Here is a 24,283-nt window from a genome sequence, read left to right on the forward strand (position 1 = left end):
AATGACCAATGTTGGGGACTCCCATAAATGAACCAGTGGAGAGAAGAAAAGCAGTAGATGATAAAGGGGTGAGGGGTGTGGTTGAGAGACAAAAAACAACGCAACCTCACAATTTTGTGTGAGTTCTACTTGGCCTATTCCCAACACCTCGCACACAGTAAGTCACAAATATTTGTTGAATTGAAGGAGGAAACAGACAGAACAGGCTCCATCTTGAAAGCAGGACTCCATCTTGGGCCAGACTATGGACTTTGAGCTAAATGCCCAGTATCTATGGAAACGATATACCAACTGGAAAACCAGGGCCCCTGGATGGAGGAGCCCCAGGGCTCGTACCTAGACTCTCTGTTGCCTAAAAGAATACCCTAATTATCTGTGTAACCAAATAGAATCATAACTTCTATTATGCTTATTGGGGTATGACCACAGGCCTATTGATAATTGTCCATTGTTAACTACCTAGGCTTAAGGCATATGAATCACGGGTTACCTTTGATTGTATCTTTCTTTTCCTTTGTTCAGACTAGTTTCAGGGAACTTGGGGAGGTGGGTTGGGCACCCCACTCCAGTACTCTTGCCTGGAAACTCCCATGGACAGAGGAGCCCGGTAGGCTGAAGTCCATGGGGTGGCTAAGAGCCGGATAGGACTGAGTGACTTCCCTTTCAATTTTCACTTTCATGCATTGGAGAAGGAAATGGCAACCCACTCCAGTGTTCTTGCCTGGAGAATCCCAGGGATGGGGGAGCCTGGTGGGCTGCCATCTGTGGGGTCACACAGAGTCGGACACGACTGAAGTGACTTAGCAGCAGTAGCAGTAGCACTTAGGGCATATAAGGTTTTCAGAAAAACTGGTCAGGGTCCTTGGCTAAGAGAAGACTCTGCCTTGGGCCCCCCCAGTGTAATAAACTGCACTCCACTATCTGCATTGTCCTTCTGAGTGAGTTTGTTTCCCAGAACGCATGGCTACAACATTATGAATGCTCTTTTTCTATATTTGAGGAAGTAGACACTCCCCTGGAGAAGGAAATGGCAACCCACTCCAGTGTTCTTGCCTGGAGAATCCCAGGGACAGCAGAGCCTGGTGGGCTGCCGTCTGTGGGGTCGCACAGAGTCGGACACGAATGAAGCGACTTAGCAGCGGCAGCAGCAGCCACTCCCCTATCCCCTCCCCCACCCCAAAAATATCTTAAAGATAAGGCAAAAGAACTAGTCCTATAAATGGGGTTAATTTACTCTCCTAGGATTCACTTATTGTGTGTGTGTGTGTGTGTGTGTGTGTGTGTGTTTAAGTAATTTCTCAGGACGCTCACAAGCTCTCTAGGAGAGCAGTTTTCCACTCCGTGGGGCACGAGAAATTGCCTGGGAGGCTGGAGCATCACCAAGGCCTATTCAAATCCCAAACATCACATGCCAAACGTGCCATCTTCTGCCTAGAGTTCCGGCGCGTCTGGGAACTAAGGGTGAGGGGTTGGGAGGGGCGGGCAAGCGCCCTCGGAGGAAGGGGCGCAGACCCAGCTGCGCAGCGCGCCCTCCCTCCGGGTTTGCTGCGCTCAGCTCAGCCCTTGCGCCTCCCTCAGCTCTCTCCTCCGCCCCCCTTCGCCCTCCCCTTTTCCTCCTTTTCTCCTCCTCCTCCTGCCGCGGCCGCTGCCAGACCTCGCCAGTTCAGACCCACGGGGCTGCCCTCCCCTGCGCTCTCCCCTCGCTGCCCGGGCCCGGAGCGCCGCGCGGCCGCGCAGGTAGGAGCCCCAGAGCGGGGGTCACACCAGCGCACCCAGTGCCCGCGGGGCCGCGCGCCGAGGAGTAAGTGGGGTGACTTGAGGGGTGCAGTGGACCTGAGGACTGCCCCCACACAGTGCAGGATCTCTAAGGCAGAGAGGGAGGTGGAGGTGTGAGGTCTCGGAATGCGATCTGTCAGGATGTGCGAGCACTAGGTGACATCTGTTTGGATGGGCATGTGTGTGCGTGCCGACAATCAACCGACAAGGCTTTGCCCGAAAACGAAGTTTTAAAAGTTTCAGGGGGCCAGTGTGTGAGATTTAAGCCGCACCTGGATTCCACCGGAACTGGTTAGAAGCTGGAGCACCGAGCAGCTCCCCAGAGACAGCCGCATGTTAATATAGTTAAGAAAGGGGACCTCGCCTCCCTGAGGACGCCTGGCCGGCCGCCCTGAAACTGGTACTTTGGGCTGCGGTGTGGTTCCCCAGTTCTGGCCTTAGACAGACCGGATCCTGAAGGTAGCATTTCGGGGACCGAGACACCCGTAAGGCGCGAGGGAACTAGACGCTTGGGCTGCTCCTCTACACCACCTGGGGCTTTTAAACAAAGCTGCTCACAGAGAACGCGTGGAAATGCCACTTGGAGAGTTTGCGCTGGGGAATGTGAGAAGGAGTTCTGAAGGGCAGGTATTTTACTATGGGAGGAGATTGCTCCGGAGTTTCGCTGTGGTATTTTGTTAAAAAAAAAAAAAAAAAAGTTTGAAGCCAAGATAATTGATATTGGTTCACAAGTTTTTCTACTGAACTTTGCAAGGAACTTAACTAGCTAAAGGTGAGCTTATAGGGAAAGCCTTAACGTTCAGAGGAATATGAGATTTGCTGCCCCACTTCCACCCTCGAAAAAAAAATGCACCGTCACCTTTGAAATTAATTACCCTGTATTCTTTCTCTTTCACCCCCTTTCTCGAGCCTATTGTAGGTGCAGTGTAAGTTGCGTATCTTACAGCTTTTGTGTATGTTCATCGTAGCCGGACAATGTAAATCGAAATGTAATTCTGCAGCCGTCTTCAGCCTTTGGTGTCCCGTTTGGCCAAGGGGAAGTTGAGGAGGGGGTGGGGAGATGAGAAGTAGATTAGAAGTTGTGTATGACAGAGCCTCAGCCTTCTACACCTTCTCTACCTTGCTCGTTACTTTACAGCTGAAGTTTTATTTTCCTCCGCTGCAGCTGCTAAGCATCGGTTTGTACTGTGTTTTATTTGAGATTCACGATGTTGAAAGCCCTTTTCCTAACTATGCTGACTCTGGCGTTGGTCAAGTCACAGGACACTGAAGAAACCATCACATACACGGTAAGGGGTGATGGAATTTGAGACAACTGCGGTTCAGTGGGATTCTGTGGCACAAGGGAGACTTTATCCAGTCCTGCCAGTCTATGTGGGCTATTCTCTGTGGAGGGTAATAAATTAAACCAGCGTTAGCAAGGTTCACGTTTAAGATCCGTTGTAAATAGCCCGTCCTTTCAAAAGTTCACTTAGATCGCCATTTGAGATAGGGACCAAAATGTAAGGATTTATGCAAGGCCAAAAAGGGAAACTCCTTTAAAACAAAAATCAAAGTAAGCTACATGTTTATATTCAGCATATTAATGAGTATAAGTAATTGGAAAACATGAATTACAATATATATGCAGATAAAACCAGAACTCAAGGAGTAAGACTCAAATAGGAATGTTAAATATCATAAAGCCCATCACCTCATTTGTGCATGTGACTTATGTTCTCATGTAAGTGGATTTTCTCGACTTTATAAAGGCTATTATTCACTTACAATCTAACTGATAGCTCATATAAATGCCACTCAGACATGTGTTACCAGGATGCAGTATTTGGTAAAATGCATTGTGTGAAATTTGGTTTTGTATTTTCTGATTAGCATATCTGATATTTCCAAGTAATTTTTATTCATTAGCTAATTGTATGAGTACAATCAACATTGAATAAAATATTGAAAATATCATCATCTAACCACCCCTCCCCACCACTGCCCAGAATGGATGGTGAGAACAGAGAGCAGTGCTTGCCTCACTTCTGTTAAGTTTGTTTGCACCTCTGTTTTGTGTTTTCTAGTCTTTAATCAGTGTTGTGAGGCAAATGACATTTGTCCTGGATCAGAATATGAAAAACATATTTTTCTACTTGCTCCCAACTTAAAATTAAGTAATCTTACTCAAAAGAATGTTGAAAAATTTTGAAAATAAAACTCTTAAAAGTGAGCTAAAGTTAATTACTGATAATAAACATTATCTCACTTTTTTGATACAGTAATATCCCTAGAATGTTAGTATTCATCTGGCAAATGTTCCTTGTTGTCCAGATCAACTATAAATCAAATGGGGTTTAGTATAAATATTTTGTTAACTTAATGGTAAATGTAGTTGCTTCCTCTGCTGAAGATAAATAAAGCAAGAGAAATGAATACATGTGTTGTTTATCTTCAGATGAAATTGTTTTGTTCTTCGAGCTAAACTTACTACCTTCTTAGGGAGTTAAAATTAAATTAGCTACCCCCTTTTATATTCATGTAATGATAGATTTTATTGCTTTTTACAATTGCTTATCTTGTACTCCCTTCCCTTTGCTAATCACCTAAACCTTACTCATCTTCAGCAAGAAAGTTCCCTGTGGTTTAGACACTGTAGTTTTAAGACCGCTAACTAGGGTTCACCAGTAGTGTACCAGGTTTCTCAGATATGGCACCCTTTCTGTGCCAAGATTAAATCTATTCTCTTTTAAACTGTATATGGCTATTAGTTCATGGTTAAAGGACAAGATGTAACTTTATTTTAGTAACTCCCTATGGAGACACTATCTCTTTTCATCCTCATAGCAAAATATGAGCTAAGTGGCATGCTCTTACTTCTACTAACAGTAGAACTAAAGATTAGAGAGGTATCTAAATTAAGGACTACACAGCCAATAAGTGGTGAAACTAAATTCAGTCTAGGCTTGTTTAATATGATCCATATTGAATGTCCTGGAACTGAAACCCTAAAACAAACTGCAAGTCTCCTCTATTTAGCATACAAATTTATCAAGTGAACTACCATTCTACCTGGCTTGAATGATACTTTTCAGAAGGATGGGATCATATCCACAAGACAGCCTCATATTCTCCTTTCATATTAAAGATAGGATCCATTCAGTTATGTATTCGTCTTGTACCTGCCCTGTGCATAAGCAATTCTCATCACTATCAAAACAATTCAAGCTTAATTGTTTACTAAAAAATTTCAGACCTTAACCTTGGGGAATTTAATCTGAGAAAAGTACTGTTGAAAAGTACAAAGTATTATGCAGCTTATACATGTTGCTAAAGAAATACAAAAGCAGAGAGGTGATTAATGTTCATACTGGCAACCCACTCCATTATTCTTACCTGGAGAACCCCATGGACAGAGGAGCCTGGTGGGCTACCACCCACAGGGTTGCAAAGGTTTGGATACAACTGAAGCGACTTAGCGCATGCTGCCTTCAGGCTTACTGAAGGAGTTAGAACTTGCTGCTACTTCTTGAAGGAAGTGAGGACTTTGGATTATTCTAGAAAGGCTGAAGAGGCACCTGAATCAGAAAAGGTAGCATAATCAAAGACTAGAAGGGAACATAGCCAAGTCAAGATCAGGAGGTGACAAGGGGCTGGGTGGTGTGGAGAACCTAAAGATGGTAATAGTGGAAGATGAGGGGTCCACAGGCCCCTGTGAGCTCTTAGATGGAGGAGCAGTGTAACCAAGAGAGCAAAGAAAGGTTATCATAGAGGCTTGTGTGCTGAATGTAGTGATATGGAGACCAGCTAAGGAGATTTGCCTTCTCATGAGGTCAGGAAGGCTTACACCAACATGGGAGATATAAAAATGGACGCAATAACAGCAGAGCTTGAAGGAAAATAATGGAAAAGTTGATGTTAAAATTGTTATCCTGGTTCCTGAGAAATGTGGTATAGTCCCTTGGACAGTGTTGGTAAAAGTAGAAGCATTAGTTTGGGAGATAAAATGAGTTTAGTTTTCACCTTATTAAGTCTCAGAAGTCAGTAAAATATCTAAACTCATCTCTGTCTCCATTCAGCTATTTATTTGCCAAGCATCTGTTGTTTGCCAAGCAACTCTTGGCTCTTATGGAAGAATTTAAGTTTATTTGTTTGTTTACTCTACTTTTGCTTAATCCTTCCTAAAACCTCTTCCTCAAATCTGCATGTGATCAGATGTTTTCTTGAGCTTAAGAATTCTTCAGAGGCCTCATCAGTTAGACCAGCATGTCTCAAGAAGTAGCCCATAGATAACTTGTATCAGAATCACCTGAGATGCTTGTTAGGAATTCAGATTCCATGCCCCCTACCTGACCTACAGAGTCAGAGCCTTTGGTTGGTCCCAGGAATCTCATTTTAACAAGCACCAGACTTTCTTAAGCATAATAAAGCTTGAGATTCACTGACCTTCAAGGTCAAATTCAGTTCCCGCTTGGCCTTTCCAAAGAAAGGCTTCCCAGGTTTGGCCCTGCCTACCTCTCGTACCTCACTCCATCCACCCAGGACTACCGGTAGCTCCTTCCAGCTTTGCACCTTTGCTTATGTGGTCCCTCATCCTAGACTTACCACATCTCCCTGGAAAAAAATCCAACTCACTTGTAGCTTTGCCCACAAAGCCCTCCTTTCCACCTTGTCATGCCTATCCACAGTCCTGAGCAGAGTCCATCACTCCTTCCACAGGTGAACTTGTCTCACGACACCTGACATCTTGCTTCAGCTAATCTACCTGTCTGTCTCCTCTTCAGGCCTGTGAGCTGCCTGAGAATGGGAACAAGATCTTAATCATCTTTGCTTTCCCAGAGACTACGATGGTGCCTGGTGTGAAAGGGTACTTGACAGATGGTTCTGTCAGTGAGTGAACTAGAGAGGACCTTTAGAAACTGAAGCTGGGAGGCAGGCCATGGTATGAGAAGATGGATCAGGACTTAACTGAATAGGAATGATAAGGAAAGTCAGGTGCTGGAGTGTTCTAAGAGGATTTAGAGAGAGGGGGAATAGTCAAGGGCTGAATAAAAGAACTCAGTTGGATTTTTTTTTTTTTTGGTAAAATTTATAATGTGGAAGAAGGGTCAAGTAAAGCAAAAAAAAAAAAAAAAAACCAGAGAGATTACAGAGTATTAGTATCAAGACAGAAAGGAATTCCAAGATGGTTATGGGCAACTGGATCCAATGGAAATGCAACAAAAGAGCTGAGACAGGTGGTGATTGAGAAGGGATCTCTGAAGCAGTCCAGTGCACAGATGTGTCTTTTTTAAAAAGCTACAGAATGTTAAACTATCTTATCATCTATGTGGGACCCTAGTACCAAGACTGTTGCCATAAATATGAAGCTTTTAGAGTGACTTTTTAGAGAGTGGATACTCAATTAACTGTCTCCTGGCCCCTCTTCACAGCAATGCACAGATGGATATGAGTGGGATCCTGTAAGACAGCAGTGCAAAGGTGAGCCAGCTTCAAAAACGTCCCATCTGACCATAGCTCTCTGTCTCCATCTAGTATGTCCTTCATGCCCCACCTGTATTATACCCAAAAGGTGTAAGCATGTGTTTACATGTTTGGTTTCCCCTGTAAGAAGATTCCTGACTTATTTTATTACTCACCACAGATATTGATGAATGTGACATTGTCCAAGACGCTTGCAAAGGTGGAATGAAATGTGTCAACCACTATGGAGGATACCTCTGCCTTCCTAAAACAGCCCAGATTATTGTCAACAATGAGCAACCTCAGCAAGAAACACCAGCAGCCGAAGGTGTGGGTGCAGCTGCAAATGCAGCTGCGACCTCTAGTACAGGCACTGGGGGTGTGGCAGCCACTGGCATCGCTGCCAGTGGAGTGGTGCCTGGGGGTGGTGTTGTTGCCAGTGCTGCTGTTGAAGTGCAGACTGGCCGAAATAACTTTGTCACCCGGCGGAACCCAGCTGACCCTCAGCGCATTCCCGCCAACCCTTCTCACCGGATCCAGTGTGCAACAGGCTATGAGCAGAGTGAGCATAACGTGTGCCAAGGTAAGCATGACTTTCTATGCTAATGAAAAAGTTCTTGCCCAAGTGCACCTTGTGGTGAGAAAGACAACAGCTCTCATTTATTGAGAGCTTCCCCCTCACCATTCTTTGTGCTAAGTGCTTTGCCTGCATTATCATATTCAATCATCACAAAAATCATAAAAGGTAGTTGCTGCCCGTGTTGTCATCATTTTACAAATGAGGAAACTGTGTCTCAGAGAGGTCACCAATGGTTCTCAACCTTAGCGGCACATATTTAGAGTCACTTGGGAGCCTTTAAAACTTCTCCATGTCCAAACCACACCCTAGCCCAATTAAATAACACTCTCTGGGGATGGGTTCCAGGAATCAGTATTTTTTTTTAAGCTCCCCAAGTGGTTCCAGTGTGCAGCCAAGTTTAAGAACCAGGGGTTACACAGGTGGTGAGTGCAGAGCCAGCCTTCAAACCCAGACAGATGGGGTTAGAGTCACAGCTGTCAAAAGGAGCAGTCAAATTACTCATTTGGAATTTGAAATTGTGCTGTCAAGCTACTCCACAAATGCCCCCCTTTAAGGTCTCTTAATTGAACTTGCCAGTGTCTTGTTTTCCTCACTGAGGAATAAAGAAATGGGACTTCTGCCTGTCATTACCTTTGAAGGAATCTTCCCCCACTCACACTTATATCTATTCTTAAGCTCTCATTTGAGCACATTTTGCTTATATCACTTGCACCATGGCACCATCTGCCTGGGTTTTTCTGTTTATTCTCACAAAGAATACACATCCGGTAGACTCATGCTAGCAAACTGATAAGAATCTTGGGCTTTGAAGACGTGTAGCATATGAACTAACTGGACTGTGCTAAGGGATTTTCTTCCTCTTTGCCTACTTAGCAAACCCTTTTAGATCTGCCTGATGTGGCCATAGAAGCTTTGGACTACTTTTTCACTGCCAGGTGCTGGCTGGGTATACCCCATATACACCATAAGTGCCTGGTACACACTGGCCAATAGGAAGGGCCTAGGAGTTCTTACCTTCTACTTACATAAGTGAAGAAGAGAGCACCTTCCTCCCTCAACACAGAAGGGTTCAACTGGGGTCACCTACCTGCTGTATTAAGTGAAAGAAGCATCTTTTGGTCTTCTAGGACGCTGCCCCTTATTCACGAGCGTTGAGTTTTATCTTCTGTATAAAAATATAGTAGATTTTAAATGGTTTATAGATGAAGTAAGGAAACCTATCAGGCTCTGACTTTTATTATTTCATATTTTGCATTCAGATTTTCAGTATCCCACATCAAGAGCTAAGCCATGCTGTGATGGTGTCACTTTTCAGAGTGCCTATCTTATTAGCATCTGTTTTGTGTTACTGTCATGAGTCAGAATTCCAATTCAGCATCTGCTTGATATTCAGATATTTAATTTAAGGATTATGTCAAAGAGATAACCTCATGAGGTTATTTATATATATATATAAATAAATATATATTTACAAATAAATATATATTTATATTTGTATGGTGTGTGTATTTGAGTGAATATTGGTTTAAAAATACCTTGAATTTATTTAAGATAGCAACTTTTAATTGTGTTATTTAAATATATAATTATATTGGAAGGTTTGGTGGTATTTTTCCTGAAACTGAAAAGGTTTGGTGAAAGTTTTAAAGGATTGACTTTTACATATTGAATTATTTTTTTATACTTTGGACATATGTTTGAATGGTACTTAGGAGGGGAAGAAAGCAGGTAAATTCATTTATCAGAAACTACAAAGTAGTTTATGATCCATTATTGACAGTTGTGGTTAAAAGCAAGAAGAATGCCTAGAATCGAATGAAGTTCTAGAATAAAACATATTCAGGATTTACAACATGCATTGGTTACAGTAAAAACTGTATAATAAAAAGTGAATAATAAAAATGAAATCCTACTTAATCTTTCTTAAAGATTTAGACTACCTTACAAAGTAAGGTCTTTTCTTCTTTGGGAATTTCTTTTTCAGTTATAAGCTAAAACTCTTAAATGCTTATGATAGATGCTAAATACATATTCATTGATTGTGTGCACATGAGGCATTTCCAACCCAAACTGTTTTGCATAATTCAACCAATTTCTACAATTTGAGATTGGGGGGTCTGTATCATTAAAAGCAGGGTTAAAAGTTTTTTTGGATGACTTAAGGCTTAAGTTGGATTTCTTCCCATCACACACTTTTGCAAAGTGCCCATAAATGTGGATTTACTAAATTGTTGATAAAAGGGGGTTATTTCATATGATAACAACAGGATAATCTGTCTAGGGAATCTGACTAACATAAGTCGAGTCACACTTGTGCCCATTTATTACTGAGCTGATCAAACATGCAGTCCAGCTTCTTCTAATTGCCTACAGATGTATGACATTCTCATTCCAGGCCAGCAGCACAAAATAATGTTTTATAACCAATGTGAAAGTGTAGGGACTTCTGCTTAAAACAATAATGTGCTCCAAGGACCTATATTACTGACATCATTGTAGAGTTTGAGGAACTTTCTGTTTTAATAAAGATCTCCATTCTCCTTTTAAATGTTGCATACTTATGACTAGTAATCCAAACACATTTACCATGATTGCTGGATCAGAATAAATGAATGCCTAAGATGAGTCATATTTTTGTCATAAAATTATTTCTTTTTTCCGTATATATTTTTCAACAGGTACAGTTTATCATTATATAACTTAAAGCTGAGGACATTTTTAATGTAATGACTGAAATCTGAACTGTATTTCAATGTTAGTTAACTGTGCCTTTGCATGCACTATTATCAATCACTGTTGGCACTTAATAATTTAAATACCACTAGATAGTTTAAAATATTTCTATATTAGGGACTTCCCTGGTGGTCCAGTTAAGACTCTGCATTTCCAATGCAGAGGGACAAGAGTTCAAGCCCTGGTCAAGGAACTAAGATACCTCATGCCATGGGTAGTGTGGCCAAAAATAAAAAAGTAAATAAAGAAATGTATTCTATTTTGTAAATATATTTTTAACCAGCTTTCCATGTTTTAACATTTAGTCAAAACATGATTCTTTAACCTTTATTCATCTATTTGTCCAGGTTTTTTTCAATTTTATGCAAAACCAAGGGGTTTAAAACATAACATCCAATTATCAATTCACAGTAAGCATTTTTTTCCAGGTAATTTTTACCAAATGAGCATGATACTGGGGAAGTCATTCACACTGAGAATTTCAAATGACAGGTGGCATCTTTCAGTTAAGTTTAGTCGCTCAGTCGTGTCCAACTCTTTGTGGCCCCATGAATCACAGCACACCAGGCCTCCCTGTCCATCACCAACTCCAAGAGTTCGCACAAACTCATGTCCATCGAGTCGGTGATAGCATCCAGCCATCTCATCCTCTGTTGTCCCCTTTTCCTCCTGCCTCCAATCCCTCCCAACATCAGGGTCTTTTCCAATGAGTCAACTCTTCGCATAGGGTGGCCAAAGTATTGGAGTTTCAACTTTAGCATTAGTCCTTCCAATGAACACCCAGGACTGATCTTTAGGATGGACTGGTTGGACATCCTTGCAGTCCAAGGAGCTCTCAAGAGTCTTCTCCAACACCACAGTTCAAAAGCATCAATTCTTCTGCGCTCAGCTTTCACCGTCCAACTCTCACATCCATACATGACCACTGGAAAAACCATAGCCTTGACTAGACGGACCTTAGTCGTCAAAGTAATGTCTCTGCTTTTGAATATGCTATCTAGGTGGGTCATAACTTTTCTACCAAGGAGTAAGCGTCTTTTAATTTCACGGCTGCAGTCACCATCTGCAGTGATTTGGGAGCCCAAAAAAATAAAGTCTGACACTGTTTCCACTGTTTCCCCATCTATTTACCATGAAGTGATGGGACCAGATGCCATGATCTTAGTTTTCTGAATGTTGGCAGCTATCAAATTTCATGAAGATCATTTCAGTGTCACATGCCTGGAGTCATGTAAAAATTAAGCTTTAGAAATTAATTATTTTTCCATGAAATATCATCCACTTCAAAGATAACAGATATTCATCTGTTCCTAAAGGAAGTTGGATCTTCAGTGCATAGTCACTATTGTAATCTTCAAAGGATATGGAGTTAGAAAACACTAGTTCAAGTTGAGAAAGAATTTTTTTACCATATATAACATTCTAAGAGCCCCATTCTTGTAGGGGGGAAAAAATAAGAGAAATAAGAGAATCAGTTGCCCAATTGAAAGGAATTTGTCCACTTAATTGAACTTTCAAAAATTACATGTAGAATATTTTGAATGACTAGTAATTAAATCATTACTAAACTCAGCCAGGGTTTGCAAGTATCATTACTTACTTGCTTAAGAAACCATGCCATTAGAAAATGAACTTGATAAAATGTCTAATAAAGCTGATTGTGGAGTCAAATCCAGAGTGCAATTCCTGGCTTGTATTATATAAGGTATAACTGAAAGATGTGAAAACATACCCTAAGGTTTCCAACCATCTGTGTCTACCCAAGACTGTCCTGATCTGAAAACTAAATGTCCCACTTCCCTGGAAATGCCTCAGTCCTGGAGAAATGGAATTGTTGAGCACCTCAGCAAACCCCCGTAAACAAATGTTCTGCACACCACAGCCAACAGTGGGAAAGTTTCAGTGTTAAAGCCACTTTTTCAGGTTAAGGCATTGTTTGTCCAGTAAGACTGTGTTTTCAATTTGTTTTAAACTTTGAAAAACAATATTTCATTGATCTTTATGTACCTGGACAGAGCCTTTCTTTGCAGTTGTCAGGATTCTGCCCATTTGTCAATTTCCACATTGTTCTAGATTGCATGTATAGGATACCTAGACATTAGCACCTACATACTTGGATATATGTCATACCATAGTTAGTTCATCTTTCCTCATTTCCACTGGGAAAAATTTTCACTCAGCTAAATTAAAAACCATACTTCAACTACAAACTTTTGTTTGCCAAATTTCTTTTTTCAGTTTTAGCTGTATTTTCAACAATTTTATTTGATTTCTGTTATTATTACCTATGATGCAGGAGCAACTAAAAAGCTAAAAAGAGAAATATGCTGCCTTTTGTAAAGCCTAAAGGAATTAAAAAATTATACTTAGGGTTAAAAAGCTCCACACTCTTGGAGACCATATATTATCTTCTGCACATTTCTTTGTAAACATAACTAAAGTACTGTTTTGAAAAGGAAAAAAGTTATTATCTATACAACTACTTTAAAAAAGAGAAATTTGAACTAACACATAGAGATTCTCAGATGTTAGGGACATCTCTTGTTGGCTTCTTTCATTTGAAACTTAAATGATATCATATCCAAAGGAGGATTTATAAATTACAGTGTAATCAAGTAGCTTAGCATACTTGGCATTGTCATTACCAAGCAACTTTCAAATACTAGCCTTTCGTTCATCCTCACTACTGTCATTAGGGTCTCTGGTTGCTCTGCTTAGTTTTGTGAAGAAGTGCCTAATTTTTGTTATATATAATTATACAGCCCAGCAAAGAGCTTTGATCTCAGAAAATAGATATTTTGCAAAAAGAAGACTATAATTGAGTAAATTATTATATTAACAGAAAAGAAATATTTCAAGCAGAATGTAAAATGGGTATTTCACCTACTAATAGTTTATTGTGTTTAGGTGTTAATTATCTTTGAGTATCTTAAAATTCTCTAAGGCCATGTAAATGCATAGAAGTTGAGTTTATAGGGAAAACTTAATTACTTTTTAAATAAGCTGATGCCATATAATTGCATTGATTTCTTCCTGAAAAATCTAGCATTGTTTCATGATTTATATCTCCGAACACTATAGTCATCAAATTTCAGTTAATTTAAGACATATTTTAATACACATTTGTAAATAATATGTACATCTTTGTGATTCATATATAGTCAGAAAATTCCTTCATAAAAATTGAATGATAGTTACTTGAGGTAGAAGGATGGAAGATATTGATATGATCACACTTCTGCCACAAAAGACTGCTGCTGTTGCTAAGTCGCTTCAGTCGTGTCCGACTCTGTGCAACCCGTAGACGGCAGCCCACGAGGCTCCCCCGTCCCTGGGATTCTCTAGGCAAGGACACTGGAGTGGTTTGCCATTTCCTTCTCCAATGCATGAAAGTGAAAAGTGAAAGTGAAGTCGCTCAGTTGTGTCCGACTTTTAGCGACCCCATGGACTGTGGCCCACCAGGCTCCTCCGTCCATGGGATTTTCCAGGCAAGAGTGCTGGAGTGGGGTGCCATTGCCTTCTCCGTCACAAAAGAATAAGTTATATAACTATTTAACTCAATGACTTTCTAAATGTGGTTTCCAGACCAGAAACATTAGCATCATCCAGTAACTTATTAGAAATGCAAAATCATGAACCCCATCAGAACTATTGAATTGGAAACTCTAAGGATGGGGCTCAGCAATCTATGTCTTAACAATCCTATGAGTTTGATCGCTACTCAAGTATGAGAACCAATGGTCTAACATAATTTTAATCTCAGGAAGTTGCATTCAGTTGTAAAAATCAAAGGGTGGGGTAAGAATACTTTATGTGGGATATGGGAAGTAATGAAGAGAAAACATCAAAAATGCTTTCTGTTTATGGGACAGAATAATGTGTCTACTTCTCTCACCATTCTTATTGCCATCACCAGTGCCCTCATCCCCAAACATGATTGACCATGAGTCCTGGTTAGGACTGTATTCCTGAACCAAGAGCATATATGTGCAATCTAGAGGAAAGAGGACATCTTCACAAGAACCCAGAGGTGTTTGGCCTGTCTGTGGAGCCTGCAAGTGTGAAGGCTTCTGCAAGTGTGCAATGCCACACTGCTGTCCTGTGCTCAGTCACTCAGTCGTGTCCGACTCTTTGGGACCCCAACGACTGTAGCCCACCAGGCTCCTCTGTCCATGGACTTCTCCAGGCAAGAATACTGGAGTGGGTTGCCATGTCCTACTCCAGGGGATCTTCCCAACCTGGGGTCAAATACACATCACTGGCAGGCGGATTCTTTACCACTGCATCTGGGAAGCCCTGTGAAATATTATAAATGCCCTTAAATTGTCAGTAGGTGAAACTCACAGTTATGTTTTGCCTGTGGTAATGATTGGTGCTAAGTGATACCCGTACCTTCTAAAGACATCCCCCTTACACTCGAGGCACAAACGTTGTGTGGTGGTTCAATTCATGTAGAGTTGCAATAGAGGAAGATGTTGATTCTGATTTTGGCCTTAAAAGTGTGCTTTATTTACCAAACTGATAGGAGATCCTTTCAATACCAGATACATGGCTGACATCCCCTTTAGATTCTGTGAATGTCATCAAATATTAGAATACTATTCATATGAGTATCTTCTGTTCAATTAAAACTTTATCGAAGATTTACTTCCCATCAAAGACAAGATTCTTAAAACTAGTTAACACTTAATCTGCAGAATGAATTTTCCTCACCCCATAGAAGCAAAAAGAAGCAGATTATAGTAGAATTGCAAGTCTGGGTAACTTCAGGAGTATGCACTGGATATTCATTATCTCTTTCTCCAGAAGAAAATGTCAAACTAGAGTCTCTGAAATCAACAAATAGCCCCATTGGTAAAGATTGCCTGTGCACTTGTTGAATTATTGGCACAATTCTGTTCTTTGAAACCAAAGAGTAAACAAAATTTGTCCCAAATGTGTTTGATTTTGCACGAATGTACAAATAAGTAATCTGTGCCACATCTGAAGTTCATTAGCATGCTTCTTTTTCCAGGAGGTAACTGCAAATTGCACACTCAAAAATAAAACTGACCAAGAAAACTGCATTCAAATATTGGCAGAAGAAAACAGCTCTCATTGTAAGCATTTAGCCACAATTGCAGACTTGTAGCTTGAACCTAAATGATCTGTAAACATTTAATAAAGATGAAGCTAAGGAATGACATGAAAGGAAGGCTGAGTGCCAGGATATTGGCAGCAGCATGGATAGCTTATTGCTATCAATTTTGCATAACCACAGATTAAAAGGAGGGACAGAGTGTGAATTAATGTTATATAAATGTGTACTAAATAAACTTGAAAACAAGATATTTGGCTAACTCAATTCTAAAACTTGAACTACCTTTAAAATAATTGTATGTTTATACTAATCAAGGGTAACCAAGCAATATCACGAGTGAAACTGATCAAACAGAATGCAAAACCATTCAGTTAATGTTCAGTAATTCCATCAAATTTTAAGAATCACTTTTTGTTGTTAAGGCACTTTGGTAGAATCAAAGTAGGAGTGGACATTGTCCTTTGGGAATTTGCCATCATCAACCCATGAATTATCAAATAACAATAAAAGAAACAAAATATAACTCTGGAAAATAACTCATGGGACATCACAAGAAGTACATAATGAATTGCCAGAAGTAGTAGCAAAATCAATATGTGATACAGGTATCCTTACAATTTACTAAAATCCACATTTGGACAGAAAAAAAGAACATGTTCCCAGATGTATGGTGAAGAACAAAAGTCTGGTTCCTTCCTGGAATGGAGTATTTAAAAGAGAATAATGAGGGGAAGTTGAGAGTTCTGAAGAGGAAATTAAGAGCCAAACAGCGAGGGAAGTAAGCATCATGTAGACAAGCCAGAACAAGGGAAAAACAGCTTTGAGTCCATGTTCCTCCTACTCAAGAGCGGTTTCCCAGGAGACTCCCCCAGAAGCAGGGTGCTGCTGATAGGAATGCTAACAAGGTTAGGGGTAATGGTATGTGGAGGAATACAAAATTAGACAGTACCCATGATGCTGAAGCACTGCAGAGCAAACATTTATGACTGGTTCCATCCTCAGTAACTCTCCCCAACAAAATACTAGTGTGGTCCTCCAGCTCTGTCTCAGTATCTTCCTAAATTATGTCCCATTTTACTTATTATTAAAATGGCACTAAGCAAATGTTTTGTGTTTGTGTATGTGTGTGTGTTGTTTGAATAAATGAATGTATTTTAATCACTAGAGAATTCATGCTTTAAGTTTACTTGAGTTCTAAAATCATCCTTGAAAATTAGCTATTATGTATACCATATATGTATAAATTATATTTCCCAACTCTGTATGTATCAAACTTTTTATTAACAATAGAGGTCTTAGATATCTAGTACCTGTCTTAAGCTTAAGACATTTGAAAGAAGAAACTATGAAATTTATTCTTTATATTATGGATTCTTAGGTTTTTAAAAAACATTGGCAAATAAATAAGTTGCTATTATTCCTAAAGCAAAAGTAATAATAAGAAACATAAGAAACACTATAATTCTTTCAACTTTCTGAAAAGCCATTTAACCGGTGATTGCATCTCTGTATCAGCTATACCCTTCATCAGAAATATAATGGTGAATAATGAAAATACAGTTGGCTCAGGGAAATGTTAATATTTATGGTATTTGAAGTGAAATAATCACAAGGCTAGAAAAATGTTTATGTAAGCTCTCCAATATTGTGGCGGAAATCAGGGCACTGGATAAAACTCTGTAAAATAAGAACAAAAAAGGAAGAAGGGATCAGAGCAATCTCTTTTGGTCCTGTCCCTTGACTGCAAGCCACAAACCATCTGTAGGTTTTTTGTTGTTGGTTTTTGGTTATGTAATTTTAAAAAATTGAAATATAATTGACTTACAATATTGTGTTAATTTTAAGAGTACAACAAACTGATTCAGTTGTATTTTTTAGATTTCCATTATCAGTTATTATAAGATATTGAATATAGTTCTCTGTGCATGTATGCCCAGTCCTTCAGTCATGTCCAACTCTTTGGGACCCCAAGAATAGCCTGCCAGGCTCCTCTGCCTATGGAATTTTCCAATCAAGAATACTGGAGTGGCTTGCCATTTCCTTCTCCAAGGGATCTTCCCGACCCAAGAATTGACACAAGTCTCTTGTGTCTTCTGCATTGACAGTCGGATTCTTTACCACTGAGCCACCTGGGAAGCACATAGTTCCCTGTGCTATACAGTAAATCCTTGTTGCTTATCTATTTTATGTATAGTAGTTTGTATATGTTAATCCCATACTTCTAATTTATCCCTTCTCCCCCTCCATTTCTCCTTAGGTAACCATAAGTTTGTTTTCTATGTCTGTGAATCTTTTTCTGTTTTGTATATAGATTCATTTGTATTATTTTTTAGATTCCACATGTAAGTGATACCATAAAACATTTGTCTTTTACTGCTTCACTTAGTATGATAATCTCTAGGTCCATCTGTTGCTGCAAATGACATATTTTATTTTTTTATGACATATTCCACTGTATATATGTATATGTGTGTGTGTGTGTGTGTATGGTTGTTGTTGTTGTTCAGTTGCTAAGTTGTGTCCAACTCTTAGTGACCTCATGGACGTCAGTGTACCTGGCTCCTCTGTTCTTCACTATCACCTGGAGTTTGCTCAAACTCATGTCCATAGGGTTGGTGGTGCTATCTAAACATCTCATCCTCTGCCACCTGCTTCTCCTGTTGCCTTCAATCTTTCCCAGCATCGGGATTTTTCCCGAAGAGTCAGCTCTTCGTATCAGGTACCCAAAGTATTGGAGCTTCAGCTTCAGCAGCAGTCCTTCTAATGAATATTCAGGACTGATGTCCTTTAGGATTGACTGGTTTGATATCCTTGCTGTCCAAGGGACTCTCAAGAATCTTCTCCAGCACCACAGTTCAAAAGCATCAATTCTTTGGCACTCAGCCTTCTTTATGGTCCAACTCTCACATCTGTACCTGACTACTGGAAAAACCATAGTTTTGACTATACAGACCTTTGTTATTAAAGTGTTGTCTCTGCTTTTTAATATGCTGTCTAGGTTCATCATAGCTTTTCTTCCAAGGACCAAGCATCTTTTAATTTAATGGCTGCAGCCACTGTCTGCAATGATTTTGGAGCCCAAGAAAATAAAATCTGTTACTGCTTCCACTTTTTCCTCTTCTATTTGCCATGAAGTGATGGGACCAGATGGCATGATCTTAGTTTTTTGAATGTCAACTTTCAAGCCATCTTTTTTCACTCTTCTCTTTCACCCTCATCAAGAGGCTCTTTAGTTCCTCTTCACTTTCTGCCATTAGAATGATATTATCTGCATATCTGAGGTTGTTGATATTTCCTCTGGCAATCTGAAGTCCAACTTGTGATTCATCCAGCCTGGCATTTTGCATGATGTACTCTGCATAGAAGTTAAATAAGCAGGGTGACAATATACAGCCTTGACATACTCCTTTCCCAATTTGGAACCAGTCCATTGTTCCATGTCTGATTCTAACTTTTGCTTCTTGACCTGTATACAGGTTTCTCAGGAGGCATGTACGATGGTCTCATATTCTCGTTTCTTTAAGAATTTTCCATAGTTTATTGTGACTCCATAAGTTTGTTCTGATTTCCATTGTGTAGTCAATGAAGCAGAAGTAGATGTTCTTCTGGAATTCTTTTTCTTTCTCTCTGATCCAGTGAATGTTGGCAATTTGATCTGCCTTTTCTAAACACAACTTGTACATCTGGAAGTTCTTGGTTCACATACTCCTGAAGCCTGGCTTGAAGAATTTTGAGCATAATCTTACTAACACGTGAAATGAGCACAACTGTATGGTAGTTTGAACTTTCTTTGGCATACTACATCTTCTTAAACCAATTGTCTGTTGATGTGACTTCAGCTGTTTCCATATACTGGCTATCATAAATTGTGCTGCTATAAACATTGGAGTGCATATATCTTTTCAAATTAGTTTTCTTCTTTTCTGGATATATGCCCAGGAGTGGGATTGCTGGATCATATGGTAGCTCTATTTTTAGTTTTTTAAAGGAACTTCCATGTTGTTTTCCATAGTGATTGTACCAGTTTACATTCCCACCAATAGTGTAAGAGAGTTCAATTTTCTTAACACTCTCTCAAGCATTTTACAATCTGTAAACTTTTTGATGATAGCCATTCTGACTGATATAAGGTAATAACTCATTGTGATTTTGATTTGCATTACACTCGCATCTGGTCCAATCACTTCATGGGAAATAGATGGGGAAACAGTAGAAACAGTGTCAGACTTGTTTTTTGGGGGCTCCAAAATCACTGCAGATGGTGATTGCAGCCATGAAATTAAAAGACTTGGTTGCTCCTTGGAAGGAAAGTTATGACCACCTGCTACTGCTAAGCTGCTAAATCACTTCAGTCCAACTCTGTGCGACTCCATAGACGGCAGCCCACCAGGCTCTGCCGTCCCTGGGATTCTCCAGGCAAGAACACTGGAGTGGGTTGCCATTTCCTTCTCCAATGCATGAAAGTGAAAAGTGAAAGTGAAGTTGCTCAGTTGTATCAGACTCTTAGCTCAGGCTCCTCTGCCCATGGAATTTTCCAGGCAAAAGTACTGGAGTGGGGTGCCATTCCCTTCTCCATGACCAACCTAGATTTCATATTAAAAAGCAGTGACATTACTTTGCCAACAAAGGTCCATCTAGTCAAGGCTATGGTTTTTCTAGTGGTCAGGTATGGATGTGAGAGTCAGACGGTGAAGAAAGCTGAGCACCGAAGAATTGATGCTTTTGAACTGTGGTGTTGGAGAAGACTCTTGAGAGCCCCTTGGACTGCAAGGAGGTCCAACCAGTCCATCCTAAAGGAGATCAGTCCTGGGTGTTCATTGGAAGGACTGATGCTAAAGCTGAAACTCCAACACTTTGGCCACCCCAATTTCACCCCATGTGAAGAGTTGACTCATTGGAAAAGACCCTGATGCTAGGAGGGTTGGGGGCAGGAGGAGAAGGGGATGACAGAGGATGAGATGGCTGGATGGCATCACCGACTCGATGGACATGAATTTGTGTGAACTCTTGGAGTTGGTGATGGACAGGGAGGCCTGGTGTGCTGCAATTCATGGGGTCGCAAAGAGTCAGACATGACAGTGACTGAACTGAACTGAATAATTAGTGATGTTGAGCATTTTTTCATGTGCTTGTTGGCCATCTGTATGTCTTTGGAGAACTGTCTGTTTAGGTCTTCTGCCCATTTTTTAATTTTTTTTTAATATTGAGCTATATAAGCTGTTTGCATATTTTGTATACTAACCCCTTGCCTTTTGCATCATTTGCAAAAATTTTCTCCCATTCTGTAGGTTACCTTTCATTTGATAATGGTTTCCTTTGCTGTGCAAAAGGTTTTAAGTTTGCTTGGCTCTGTTTGTTTATTTTTTATTTTATTTCTATTGCTTTGGGAGCATGATCTAAGAAAATATTGCTGCAATTTATGTCAGAATATTTTGCCTATGTTCTAAGAGTTTTATGGTGTCATGTCTTGTGTTTAGGTCTTTAAACTATTTTGAATTTATTTTTGTATATAGTGTGAGAGAGTGTTCTAGTTTCATTGATTTCCGTGTAGCTGTACAGCTTTCCCAACACTACTTGTTGAAGAGGCTGTCTTTTTCTCCATTGTATATTCTTGCCTCCTTTGTCATAGATTAATTGACTGTAGGTGTGTGGGTTATTTCTGGGCTCTCTATTCTGTTCCATTGATCCACGTGTCTGTTTTTGTACCAATACCATGCTATCTTGATTACTATAACTTTGCAGTTTCACCTGAAGTGTGGAAGGGTTATGCCTCCAGCTTTGTTATTTTTCCCCAGAATTGCTTTGGCAAGTATTTTTATGTGATTTTAAATGGGATTTTTTTTTTTTTACTTTCTCTTTCTGGTATTTCATTGTTAGTATAAAGAAATGCAGCAGATTTATGTATATTAATCTTTTATCCTGCCTGTCTTGCTGAATTCATTTATTTAGTTCTAAAAGTGTTTGGTGGAGTCTTTAAGGTTCTCTGTATAGAGTATCAAGTTACCTGCAAATAGTTTTACCTCTTGTATTCCAATTTAGATACCTTTTATTTATTTTTTTTGTCTGATTGCTGTGGCTAGGAATGAAACCATTCTTTTAAAATCTATCCTGTTAAAATGCTAAAGGGTAGAATCCAGGAAAGTTACTTAGTTGGTTATAGGTGACTTAAAGAAGCACACTTATGATCTGGTCCCAAGGTAGGAAGAACTGAATTTCCAGAGAAGTGAGAAAGAAATCCATAGATCTGAGAGTCCCAGGAAGAAAGAATGCAGAATACTGAGGGGACCCTGGGAGCTAATAGCTAGCTTGTACTTAACTGTACATGAATTAGGAGTGTGAAGGAGACAACAGAACTAGAGACAACCATGAAAGCTGTGTGTTTTGCTTTATGTGTGCCCAGCTAAAGTGGCGGAGAAGGCGATGGCATCCCACTCCAATGCTCTTGCCTGGAAAATCCCATGGACGGAGGAGCCTGGTAGGCTGCAGTCCATGAGGTTGCTAAGAGTCGGACATGACTGAGCGACTTCACTTTCATGCATTGGAGAAGGAAATGGCAACCCACTCTAGTGTTCTTGCCTGGAGAACCCCAGGGACAGGGGAGCCTGGTGGGCTGCCGTCTATGGGGTCACACAGGGTCAGACATGACTGAAGTGACTTAGCAGCAGCTAAAGTGAGAATCATGGTGGAAACCACAACTTCCTTTGTGCATATAAAATCTCAAAAAGCTCTAGGGATGTAGTGAAATAAGTTTTGTACTCTAAACAGCTGTGTGCTGCAGATAATCTAATCCTACTCCCTTGAGTGGACAGTGGAACACAATCTAAAATAGGAAACAACTCCGGGCTCCCACTCATTGTCCAACCTGGAGACCAGATCTGTCACTATGTGGATCAGGGAAGAATTTTTGTTTGGTGGTGATCAATTAGATCTCACTATTTTGCCATAAGTCCTCCTCTTATACATACATTCACAAAATGTCATTAAATTGTCATTAAATTGTTACTGTTCACTAAAAAATTTAAGTATCTCAATATTTTTAATATACCAAAATAATGCAGAGCAGTATAAGTCTGCTTTCCAGAGTCTGTTATTCAGTCCTTTGAATTTGTTTATTTGAAGAAGCTTCGTAAAGAATTAGTTCAAAATAAATCATTCTCCTAAAATATGTGAGCAGTTTATGTATCTGGCATCATTCAAAACCCACCAGTAAACTTTTTTCCTAATCACTGTTTTTCATCATTTGAGGCCTAAAGAGATAATGTTGTGTAAGATGGTTTACTCTGCTTATCCATGTCCTGCCCTGAGAAATTTGTGAGATCAGAAGGTACCTCTTTTAAAAAAGGAAAGGATATTCCAAAGGAAGTTGTTAAAAGACACCTTAGAGACCTGCCTACACGGCCTAAATGCACCCCCTTCCTTGCCTGGATTTAGTTCGTTCCAGCTATTTACATTCACACATGTGCACATATATACACATACCTACTCAAGTTTAGCCCACACAGATTCATGTGCACAAACATGTAATACACCATTTTTTTTTACAGGAAAGTAACATATATGAAAATTAAATTGATCAAAGCTGAAAATGCTTCTAAAAGGATTCTCTCATTATTCTTGTAAAATCAACTCTAGGAACTGCTTTATAAATTCCTGTTTTTACCTATCACAAGAAAACAGGTCACCTTGGACAGCTACTACATGATTCAAGCAACAAAAAACATGTTGGATGGAATATATAAAGAGTCAACAAAATAGAAATAAAAATGTTAAGACATAACCTCTAAGATTGTGTTCTCTTACACTTCTACAGCATCCTGGCCATGTCTTGACTAATCTTTCTTAGAGATTTACCAAGATTCTATCTTGACCTATCTTTGTGTTAGAAAATAAGAAATAAACAACTGAATTTTTAACAAAATAAACTTTTTTGACAGACCATCATAGAGTGAATTAGAAAATAATGTATCTGGGACTATTATTGAATTGCCATACTCTTTTATTCTTCAGTTCAGTTCAGTCACTCAGTCATGTCCAACTCTTTGCAACCCCATGGACTACAGCACGCCAGGATTCCCTGTCCATCACCAACTCCCGGAGCCTGCTCATACTCACATCCATCGAGTTGGTGATGCCATCCAACCATCTCACCCTCTGTCTTACCCTTCTCCTCTTGCCTTCAATCTTCCCCAGCATCAGGGTCTTTTCTAACGAGTCAGTTCTTCGCATCAGGTGGCCAAAGTATTGGAGCTTCAGCTTCAGCATCAGTCCTTCCAATGAATATTCAGGACTGATTTCCTTTAGGATGGACTGGTTGGATCTCCTTGTTGTCCAAGGGACTCTCAAGAGTCTTCTCCAACACCACAGTTCAAAAGTATCAATTCTTTGGCACTCAGCTTCCATTATAGTCCAGCTCTCACATCCATACATGACTACTGGAAAAACCATAGCTTTGACTAGACAGACTCTGGTGAATTATAGTCAGGATGTAGCCCAGAATAAAAGTTCACTCAACAGGCAAGCCAGAAAATTCCAGTCATTCTCAATTAAACTTCCCAATAAAAGCTATGGACCCTTTTTGTTCATGACCTGGCATATAAGAAGAACCCTAACCCAAGCAGGAAGGTAGCCAGAGAAAAAAGTTTTCCCACACAAGCTGGTAAAGATGCTGGGCT

The 24,283-nt window shown here is 39.9% G+C and overlaps 1 protein-coding gene across 7 annotated transcripts in view; it reads left to right on the forward strand.

Annotated features, from left to right (window-relative positions):
• Positions 1-1,647: 1,647 nt before the first annotated feature.
• Positions 1,648-24,283, forward strand: part of EFEMP1 (EGF containing fibulin extracellular matrix protein 1) — a 70,171-nt gene continuing 47,535 nt past the window's right edge. For 2 of the 7 annotated variants that reach the window (XM_012171221.4, XM_042246139.1), the window contains exons 1-4: positions 1,648-1,801; positions 2,978-3,065; positions 7,188-7,236; positions 7,400-7,801. In XM_012171221.4, the coding sequence (XP_012026611.3) occupies positions 2,985-3,065; positions 7,188-7,236; positions 7,400-7,801 (532 nt within the window). In that variant the 5' untranslated portion in view covers positions 1,648-1,801; positions 2,978-2,984. Of the gene's footprint in view, positions 1,802-2,066; positions 2,236-2,914; positions 3,066-7,187; positions 7,237-7,399; positions 7,802-24,283 lie in introns of those variants that run through there. The other 5 variants (XM_042246136.1, XM_042246140.1, XM_027966816.2 and 2 more) reach the window with 3 other exon arrangements.

The sequence above is a fragment of the Ovis aries genome, chromosome 3 (assembly GCF_016772045.2).
Source record: "Ovis aries strain OAR_USU_Benz2616 breed Rambouillet chromosome 3, ARS-UI_Ramb_v3.0, whole genome shotgun sequence".
In the NCBI taxonomy this organism is placed as follows: Eukaryota; Metazoa; Chordata; class Mammalia; order Artiodactyla; family Bovidae; genus Ovis; species Ovis aries.